At 61.9% G+C, this 9,829-nt stretch overlaps 3 protein-coding genes across 3 annotated transcripts in view; all 3 read right to left on the reverse strand.

Moving 5' to 3' along the window:
- Nucleotides 1–1,733: 1,733 nt before the first annotated feature.
- Nucleotides 1,734–3,722, reverse strand: MNEG_9467 (mannosyl-oligosaccharidealpha-1,2-mannosidase; the record flags this gene model as incomplete). Its single annotated transcript, XM_014042059.1, has 4 exons — nucleotides 1,734–1,901; nucleotides 2,157–2,207; nucleotides 2,687–2,819; nucleotides 3,094–3,722. 4 exons carry the CDS (start codon nucleotides 3,720–3,722, stop codon nucleotides 1,734–1,736), a joined length of 981 nt encoding a protein of 326 aa, XP_013897513.1.
- A 694-nt stretch (nucleotides 3,723–4,416) lies between these two features.
- MNEG_9468 (putative 6-phosphogluconolactonase 1) lies at nucleotides 4,417–6,894 on the reverse strand (the record flags this gene model as incomplete). The annotated part of the gene is made up of 6 exons (XM_014042060.1): nucleotides 4,417–4,551; nucleotides 4,781–4,933; nucleotides 5,519–5,624; nucleotides 6,049–6,149; nucleotides 6,324–6,401; nucleotides 6,790–6,894. 6 exons carry the CDS (start codon nucleotides 6,892–6,894, stop codon nucleotides 4,417–4,419), a joined length of 678 nt encoding a protein of 225 aa, XP_013897514.1.
- A 2,136-nt stretch (nucleotides 6,895–9,030) lies between these two features.
- MNEG_9469 (hypothetical protein) overlaps nucleotides 9,031–9,829 on the reverse strand; it is a gene marked incomplete at both ends in the record, with an annotated part of 2,307 nt that continues 1,508 nt past the window's right edge. The window contains 2 exons of the mRNA XM_014042061.1: nucleotides 9,031–9,138; nucleotides 9,430–9,537. Of these exons, the coding sequence (XP_013897515.1) occupies nucleotides 9,031–9,138; nucleotides 9,430–9,537 (216 nt within the window). The remainder of the gene's footprint in view (nucleotides 9,139–9,429; nucleotides 9,538–9,829) is intronic.

Raw genomic sequence — 9,829 nt, forward strand, 5'->3', positions numbered from 1 at the left:
GTGGGGTGTGGGGGCAAGGGGCGGATACAGGGCCAGGGCGTGCGGAGGTTGGAGGGAGGACAAGATGGCCACCAATTGGGGATTTGGGGCGCGCGCGCGCACACACACACACACACACACACACACACTCACACTCATGCGCACGTGCACGCGTGCGCGCGCACACACACTTACACACTCACACTCATGCAACCGTGTGCATACACGCGCACGAGATCAACCCTATGCCGTCTCCCGTCTCTCCCTCAAAGAGAAAACAACACCCTCCCCTTGCTCACTTCCTCATGCCGGCCATCGCAGCCTTGTAGAGCATCAGGGGGACCTGGCACAAGGGGGCAAGCGCAGACGGCGTCGGCGGGTCACAGAATGTTGCCCCATTGAAGAACCAGTGGCAACCTTCAAGACTTCCTGACGGCGAATCATGTATGTACACACACATACACACGCACATACACACACGCATGCGCGCCCACGCGCAGGTAGCAACATGCCCATCTGCAGGTCAGTCATGTGCACACACCCCCCCCCACACACACACATACACACACATACACGCACGCGTACACACGCACACACGCGCGCGCGCAATCACTCACACACACACACACACACACACACACTCACTCACACAAACACAGGGTGAGCCCAACTTCAACATGCACATGCGCACACGCGTGCACATCCGAAATCCCGACCACAGATCATGTCCAACCCAACCCAGCTCCCCCTCACGCCGCCCACCCCCTGGGTCTTGTTCGACACCACCCACTGCTTCAGCATGTATTCATACATCGAATCTGCCGAGCTGCCCAGCGACACGCGTGAGCTGCCGCAGTTGGCGGGGCCGTGGGTCCCGAAAGACTCGCAATAAAGGCCGGACAGGTTGGTCGAGGCCGCAAAAGCGTACCATCCGATCATGCCGGCATCGTAAAAGTCGGTGCGGCCTGCAGTAAGAGTTTTTGTGCATTGAGAGAGGGGGGCGTCGAGTGTGCGCGGGTGGGGCCTGGTGATACGGGGCGCCGTCGGGGGGTTCGAGTGTCCCAGGGAGCGGGGGCCGAGGGGGTTTGGTGAGAGTGGTGGTGTGGCGCATTTGGGCCAGTGATGGGCTGGAAAATGTGGAGGCTGCTGCTCGGCAAGCGCACGGCCAGTGCTGTCGCCTCGCCCCGTCCGCCTCATCCACGATCCAACTCGTTCACACACGAGTGCGCACATACACAGGCACGCAAGCACCCGCACACACACACACACACACACACACACACACACACACATACATACACACACACATACGTGCGCACGCGCACGCAAACAGCCTATTGCCCACCCGTGAGGCGCCCCAGCGTCGTAAACTCCAAAGACAGGGTCCCAGCCTCCGCCAGGTTCGTAGTCGCGTCCCTGCGCCCCAACCGCGCGCGATCCCTCCTCCTGCCCCTGAGCTGCGCGCGTTCGCGTTTTCGAGCGTGGAGCGTGGGTCTGTTGGTTTTCGGAGGGGCAAGGCGCGCTCGCAAGACCGCACTTGCGACAGCAAATCCGAAGCTACATTCTGCACGCGGCCTCCATGCCAGCCGGATGGGCTTGGCATTGTAATGACACTCTGCTCAAACACCCCAAATAGACAGGAGAGAGTGGGGATTACAGCAACAGTAGATCGTGCATATGATATCATACACATTCTCACATACATGAGTGCATGTGAGACTCTTTAGGGACCAAACAAGGCGGGGACTGCGGTGTCAAGGGCTCACCGTGATCTGGGGGATGGGCAGGCCCGAGCCCGTGTTGAAGGCCGGCAGGAGGCGCTCCCCCAGCTGCTCCGCCTTGTGGAGGAAGGCGTCGTCCCCCCCAGACAGGTAGTAGGCGGACAGCAGGCCGCCCAAGATGCGGATGTTCACCTCGAATAACTGGGGGTTGCAGATTTGCGTATGTGTGTGTGGGGGGGAGAGGAGGGTCCATGCGGGTAAGGGTGGGCGAAAGAGTGAGTTTGTGTGCATGTGTGTGCGCATACAGGCCAGCGCGTGCATACCAGCACACATGCGCAAACATGTTCACACATATATACACACATTTATACACACACGGTCCCATTCACATACAAGCACACGCATAAGCACACACATCTGAACTGACACTGCATGCATGCACAAACACAGGCCCACCTGTACGCTGGCCTCAGGAAACTTCAGCCGATTGGCGACCCAATGGCGCGCCTGCACGATCACGAGTCACGTTGAGTTGGGGCGTCGTGCGTTTGAGAATGGGGCAGCGCTTGAATGCTGGTATGGGACACACATCAACTGCCTGCTGCGTCGCTTTCTTGACGCGGTCACGTGCAGCTGCCGAGGCACCTGCCAGACCACTCAAGCGCCAGCTGTGCACCTCGCTGCGCACCGGACTGAGGGCTGCCCACCCCTGACAGGGGCAGCGCTGCATCCATGTACAAATCGAGCCCATTATCTTGAGAAATGCACAATCAAGGTGTCCAAATCGCTACACTCAAGACATGCACACACGCATGCAGGCATGCACAAACACACTCACACACACACACACATACACACACACTCGCTCTCTCTTACGCACACGTGCGCGCGCACAAACACCAAGATGCTGCAATACAAGCTGAAGCATCGCGTCAGGGACATATCAACACAGTCATCGACAAGACCGGGACCACAAAACATCTCACCTCTAGGTACTCTGCTTCCAGCCCCGCCAGCAGCAGCGTGTCGATCGAGTCAACGATGGTCAAACCCAACCCGAACCAGGACATCGGGTTCTTGCCGGTGACGTCAGCCTCGTCGTCACCCCACGCATACTTGCTGGGGTCAGCATAACAGTAATAGTATGTGGGGTTGTAATGTGAGTCAGGCAATCACGGGTGACTATGCATGTGCGTGTGTGGTTCTTATGTTGCAGGGGAGGCTGCTTCCACACGCGTGCATGACTGATATGCACGTGAGGGAGAGTCGGCAGCTGCCAATCCCAGCTGCTCAGCCGAGAGCGGCGGAGCTCTGCCCTTGCCCCTCGGCGGTGCCCCCAGGCGCTGCAGCAGCCCCAGCTTCTGGGCAGCTACCCTCCGGCCTCCCTGCCCACCTGTAGCCGCGCCAGCTCCACTGAATCGCCTCCCTGACCGCCGCCCGCCGCCGCGCCGCGTCAATCACGCACCCCAGGCCGTCGGGGCCGCAGCTGTGGTCGCCGTCGCATATCTTGCTGCGCGCGCAGCGCGGGGACGTGTCGTTCTGTGGAAGGGCCACGCGGCGCCTCGCGTCCGGGAAGGGGTGCACGAACCGTTGCGGCGGCGGCGGTGGGGGCGGCGCCTGCTGCGAGCCCGCCGAGACGACGATCAGGGCGCCGCGCGGCACGAGCGTGACCGCGTATGGGCCGCCGCGGACCGCCGCCGCAGCCGCCGCCGCGGCGTTGCCGCCGTAGCCGGAGTGGTTGGAGAAGGGAAGGCTGTAGGTTGCTGAGAGGCTCGAGAGGTCGTTCAAAAACGCCGCTGTCGCGCCGGCGTGAAGCATGTAATTGACGCCCACCGCCAGCACGAGCGTCGCCAGCCCCATGGACGCGAGCAGCAGCAGCGAGAAGCGGCAGGCGCGCACCAGCGGGCGCGGCGGTGCGGGCGCGGGCGCGGCGTCGGCCAGTGGGCCGTCTGTGCTGCCGCTGCCGCTGAGCGTCCGGCGCGCCCGGCCGCCGGGTGCGCGCGGTGGAGGCGATTGATGCATGCGGGATCGGCTGAATTACAAGCGGCCTAGCAGGCCGTCTTGTCAAGGCGATGCGTTCTTGTCATTGTGACCGTAGATCGCTAGCTGACAACGACTGGAACCGAGTCATCGCGAACGCGACGTTTGGTTCCCAACGTGACTTCGAATAGCAAATGAGGAGCCATCATCGGTGTGGAACACCCAGCCTGATATTCATGGCAAAAGCGTCGCTGTCGGCGTCACTAGCCCGGTGACTTGGACGGCCGTTGGGGGCGCCTCAGGGACCAACAGTGGGGACACACGGGCCAGCACATCCACCCAGGCCACCTCAATCAGGAGCATGCTTGGCAAAACTGAGCTGACACGACGTCTGCAAGACAAAGCATCCCCCGCTAGATCTGTGAGCATCCTCTTTCAGTAATTGCAGACCAGGCACAGCTGCTCGACAGTTTCGTGGCGGCGCTGCAGGCATCCTGCAGCGGCGCCCCCCCTGTTTGATTTCAAGGTTTACTTTGGTAACCAAAGAGACTGCAACCCTGGGACGGCTGGGCGGCGCACGGGATATGAAACGATGACCCTGAGGAACCCAGAGGCCCAGGGTTTGAAATCTTGCTCTCTCACAACCCCTGAAACCACGGCCCACAAGCACGCGGTCGGAGGATGCCCGAGCCGCCGCTGCCGCGCGGCCCCGCGGGCAGGTGCCTCCCTCGAAATCTCAGCTCCCCAGCTGCGCCGCGGCGGCAGAGTCCAGCAGCCACGTCAGCTGCGCGTCAGCTGCGGGCGCCACCATCGCGCCGGGCAGCTCCCCAGGTGCCGCGGCGCCCTCGATCGCCAGCTTGACCGCAGGCGCCTGCGGGCGTGTGCAGGCATTGAGGGGGAACGTTGAGAGCTGCAGCAACAGCGGGGGCGGCGGCAGCAGCAGCGGCAGCAGCAGCGGCACAGCTGCCAATCCCTTCCCCAACCCGCGCCTCCGCCGCTGCTCTGGCGCCCTCAGCGACGCGACCGGTGGGGATTGAGGCGGCCCGCCTGATGAGCAGAGCGCTTTAAGGGCCTGGCGAGCGCGTTGGATGCTGCCAAACCCTGCAAGGCGCCCATGCAAAGGGCCCCAGCATCAAGCCCCGCCGCCACGCCTGCCCGCTCGCCTTCTTCTCGCCGGTGAGGCAGATCACCACGTCCCTTCCCGCTGACATCACCGGCAGCGACAGCGTGATGGACGCCGCCTCGGCGCTTTTCTGCGCGGCCGTGGGTGGGACGAGGCGGTGAGGCGAGGGGGCCAGAATGGTTGAGGGTGGGGCACCGGCGCCAGCTCGCACCTAGGGGCCGCACAAAATGCTGGGTGTACTTGCACGATCTCTTCTTGCCGGTCCCTTCTCAACCCTCCTTCAACGCTCACTCTCGTACTGACTTGTGCGCACCATACGGATGCACACACATACAAAATACGAATACACACATACGCAAACACGCATGCAGATGCTCACACACGCACACACACACACACACACACACACACGCACGTACACATACACACACATGCACACACACTCACGAACGCACGCGCGCACACACACATGTGCGCGCGCACACACGCACGCACGCACACACGCACATGCTCACACACGCGCACACACACATGCACACACACACACGCACGCACACGCTCACACACACGCACACACACACACACACACACACACGCGCGCGCGCGCACGTGCGTGCGCACACACATACATACCCGCACGCGCACACACACGCACGCACGCACGCACGCACGCATGCATGCGTGATTGCACGGGCCAGCTTACAAACGTCCGCACCTGGAAGGGCAGCACCCATGCATCGGTCTCCTCCAGCGTGGGCTTGTGGGGGTACAGGCTGCCCACGTGGCCGTCGGCGCCCATTCCCAGCAGCATCAGGTCAAACCTTGACGGGTAGACAAGAGTTCCAGTTGCGCGTGCGCATGCGCGCGTGTGTGTGTGTGTGCATGCGTGCGTGCGTGCGTGCGTGTGCGTGCGTGTGTGTGTGTGTTTGCGAGTGTGTGCGTGCATGCGTGCGTGCTTGCGTGCGTGCGTGTGTGTGTGCGTGTGTGTGTGTGTGTGTGTGTGTGCATGTGTGTGTGTGTGTGTGCGCGCATGTGCACCCACACGCAGGTTGAGGTAGTGCCAGCATTTGATTTGACACAGTGCCTGTATGCGCGCCACGCGGCATCGATGCAAGTACGTGCACAGGGGTGGCCACCCCAGCAGCGCCTGTCTGAAAATGTAGCCCTCTCAACGCAAGCCCTAACCCAATCCTTCGCTACGTCAGCTTGCGTGACTTAGCACTGGCCGTGCGCAGCATCCCCTACCTGGGAAAGCCGCCTGCCGTCTGCAGGCCCAGCGCGGCCGCCGCCTGCTTGAGACGGGATTCGTAGTCGGCAGCAGCGGCAGCAGCAGCTGCCGACAGCTCCTGCGCACAGGGCATCAGGAGCGCGCGTTGAGGCCCGGCCTCGGCTTTGTCGATGATCACGTGCGTCAACATGTTTGGCCGACACTGCCGCACAATTCCACGCTGTCATCAAGTCGATGCGCGATGCTCGACAGGAATCTGGGGGGCAGGGCTACACCGCCATTCGGCACCCACCTGGCCCTCAGCGGGCTCCAGCGGCGCCGCCACGTTGGCGTGAGGGATACCGACGGCCTTCACGAAACCGTCCAGCGCCTGTTACGAAAGCACGTGCGCGCGCACGCCCAGGTGTGAGCGGGAGCCCAATTCAGCAGGTGCGCGGCCGCGTGGCAGCACACATTCCAAGAGCAGGATCTGCGGCTGCACAGCACGGGGGCTGGTCAAAGCATGTGTTGACCCGTTTTGCGACATTGCAACGGCCCCCACCAAAGCGCCCCATCGGGCAGACCTTCTTGTGGGTGCTGGCGGCGTCGCTGTGGGACAGGACTTTGTGGTTGACGTACCACACGTGCACTGCAAGGGGTCGTGTTTGTATAGCATGTACCCGCATTCCTCAATCAAGGTACTCGCAGCCATCTGTTCACTGGTTGCGGGCGAGCCGCGCTGTCACCCCTGCAACAGCAATCACACCCTTAGTCCGCACTTCGGGCGTCCCAACAAACGTGGCGCTGCAGAACGCCTGATGTGTGCCAGGCTGCGCACCCTTGCCCCAGTCCACATCTGAAATGGACTTGAGGCCAGTAAGCATCTTTAAGACAGACCCGCCTGCGGTAGCATTCGACCCAGCAGGGTGAGCGGCGGAGGGCTGATTAGAGGTTGGTTCTGGCGGCAGGGACAGGCACGTGGCTCCTAGGGGCAGGTTTTTTTAACCCTGTGCATTTTGATGTGCCTGGGCCACTAGTGCGGCGCAGCGGCCCGGGGTTGTCTCATCATCAAGCAAAGCTGGGTCGGTGTGCTTGAGCTGCTGGTGCTCGCTTGCGGCGCATCAGCAGCGCGCTTCTTAAGGCCAAGCATGTCTCCATCCGCGAAAGCCTCACATTTGCGGCAATATTCCCTCCTCGTGCCCTTATCCCTTCAACAACAGGTTGAGTACAAACACAGACACGCTTGCTTCGACATCGAAAGCAAAAGGCATGTCCAGATTTGCACACATGTAAGCTGCCGCCACAGACACACTCATACAGGCACACGGAAAGACGCGCCTGGCACTGCCATGATGAAACGGCCGTCCTTGGCGATGGCGCCCCGTGCGCTGTCAGCAACCAGCTGGCACAAGCGCTCCCCCACCGCCGCCTCTGAGGGGCTGACATCTACGGAGACACGGCACGCTTGCTTGACGCCTGCGATGTTGGGCGGCGGATGATGCCTGTTGCCACCACGCCCGTCTAGCGCTTGCAGAGCACGATGCCCCGAGGAACTGCAGAATCACGCCCATGCAGCAGGCGTGCCGCGGGGTGTACTGTCGTTCCTGCGCGCGCCCTGGAGCAGCAAGCCTGCACCCCGTCGATAGCTTCAGGTCTATTTTGTCGCCAAACCGCGTACAAGGGGCCCCAATGGGCCACGATGGCAAGTGCCGGTCAAAGGATCACCTGCTGCCCTGCACGTTAAGCGCTGCCGGCCCTCAGATCTATTGACAAGGCTTCTTCTGTAACCACTAAACCTTGAAAGTGCCTGCATGGTGCTTCCGGGCGGGGTTGCGATCTGGCCGTGGCAGTCGACGGCACGGTATGACAATACGAACAACACAGGTGTAAGGAGATTTTATGTCATAGTTTCGATTGTCAGGCAAGGACGCTTACGCATTGAAGTACAGGCCAAGAGCACGGGCGCATACGGTAACTGGCAATCAGACGGCACAGTGGCGCAGCAGAGCACGGCGGCACCACGGCTTGTATGGTGCTGAACATGAGTTCAGCACTCTACGAGGAACTTGGTGATCCACGGGTAGGAGACAAAATCGCAAATGAATTTACTGCGACCAGCTGTCACCCTGGCACAATGCTGTTGGCAGCTAAAGCTGTTTCAGGATCGTCTCATCAGCATCAGAGTCAGCCTCTTGGTGCATCTCATATTGCCCTTGCTCGTCACACACTGAAACAAAGGGACGCGTTCACCTCAATGCGCTTCTGTCCTGACGATGTTGGATTTGGCTGTCCCAAGAATGCGTGGGCCCGCCGAAACGAGCTGTGGCCCCACGCTGCAGGTTTTTAGGGCGGCCGCCGCGGCAGACCCTGACATCACAACGCCGATGCAAGCCTGACCTGTAGATCTGAACCATGCAGTGCAGCCCACGATTGAGGCGCGTTGCTGCCTGCACCTTTTTCACCAATCGCACGCCCTCTGCAAGTCTGCCATCGTTACATGCAGCTGATGCACGATCAGGTATTCTGCGCACGCAGCAACCAACAGGCCACGAGCTCAGACAGAAAAATTCTGCAAGAAAAAAACAAGCCAAGGGTAGATGTAGACGCAACTGCTCAGGAAGTTTCAGCGGGGTCTTGCAAGGGGGATGCAGCCGGGCGCCTGCGCATCGGTTGTTTCTCTCAACGGATGCAGTGTGGCGGTGCAAAATCCTGCCAGGAATCAAGCTGGGTGCGGCGGCCAGCAGGCAGCGCAACCAAAGACAAAGCAAAAGTATCATGCTGAGTTGCACAGAGTGATTGATGACGCTGCGTGGACGCGGCGCAAAGGGGGTCGCCATGCGGCATGGGCACGCAGAATGCCCAGCACACGCCTCACAACATGCGCGAACGCGTCGGCCACAATACCACAACCCCCCAGCCTGCGCAGCGGCCCCGAACGCCCGACGGCCAGCGCCCGTGCCAGATGCTGCAAGAGCGGAAAGGGCCCGAGGCCTGCGCGGGCATCCGTCGTGCCGCGGGCGTCACACAGCGCTGGTCGCAAACGCCTCGGGGCCGCGGGCAAGCGCTCTCTCGAGGGCCGCGCCGCATTTGGCGGCGCCGGGGGGCCACGACGGGCTGAGGGCCATCCACTACGGGTTGTTCACAAAAGCCAGAGAATCGGCGGAGGGGTTGGGTCAGTTGCCCCGATGGGCGGTGTCGGGCACCTGGTCTGGGTGAACGCAGGCACCCGTATGCCAATGCAGCAGTGACACTGACGGATGGGTGCCGGCCCCCACCCATCCAGCTTTGCAGACATGCAAGACCCGAACAGAGCGATGCGAATGCTGGAGCAGCGTGTGACAAAGGCCCCCAGGACTAGCCTTTGTCTGGCGCCGGAGGCTGCGAGTCCTGCACATACGACCCCTGCCCCCTCCCCTCACCGTGGCCCACTGCGCCGGCGCCAGCACCGCGCGCAGCACCTGCATCCCGACCATCGCCGCCGTCCGCTCGCGCCGCACGTTGGCGCCGAGCGCCTCCACCAGCGCCACCTGGGGGGACGCGTGCGCGGGGCGCCCCACAAATCAAGAGTGACGACCCAGGGAAACCGCTGGACAGCAGCGCGGCAGGCCGGCGCAACCTGCAGCAGGCCGCATCAAATGTGTGCCGGCCTGTCCAGAGTTTCTTCCCAACGGCTGCGACATCCATGCTCACGCCAGGGCCCTGCAAAGCGAGCGCCATGCCGTACGGGCCACGTCAACGCACGCACGCACGCACACACACGTACACACACACATACACAAACACACACACACACACACACACACACACACACACACACAC

This window comes from Monoraphidium neglectum, assembly GCF_000611645.1.
Source record: "Monoraphidium neglectum strain SAG 48.87 unplaced genomic scaffold scaffold01948, whole genome shotgun sequence".
Classification (NCBI taxonomy): Eukaryota; Viridiplantae; Chlorophyta; class Chlorophyceae; order Sphaeropleales; family Selenastraceae; genus Monoraphidium; species Monoraphidium neglectum.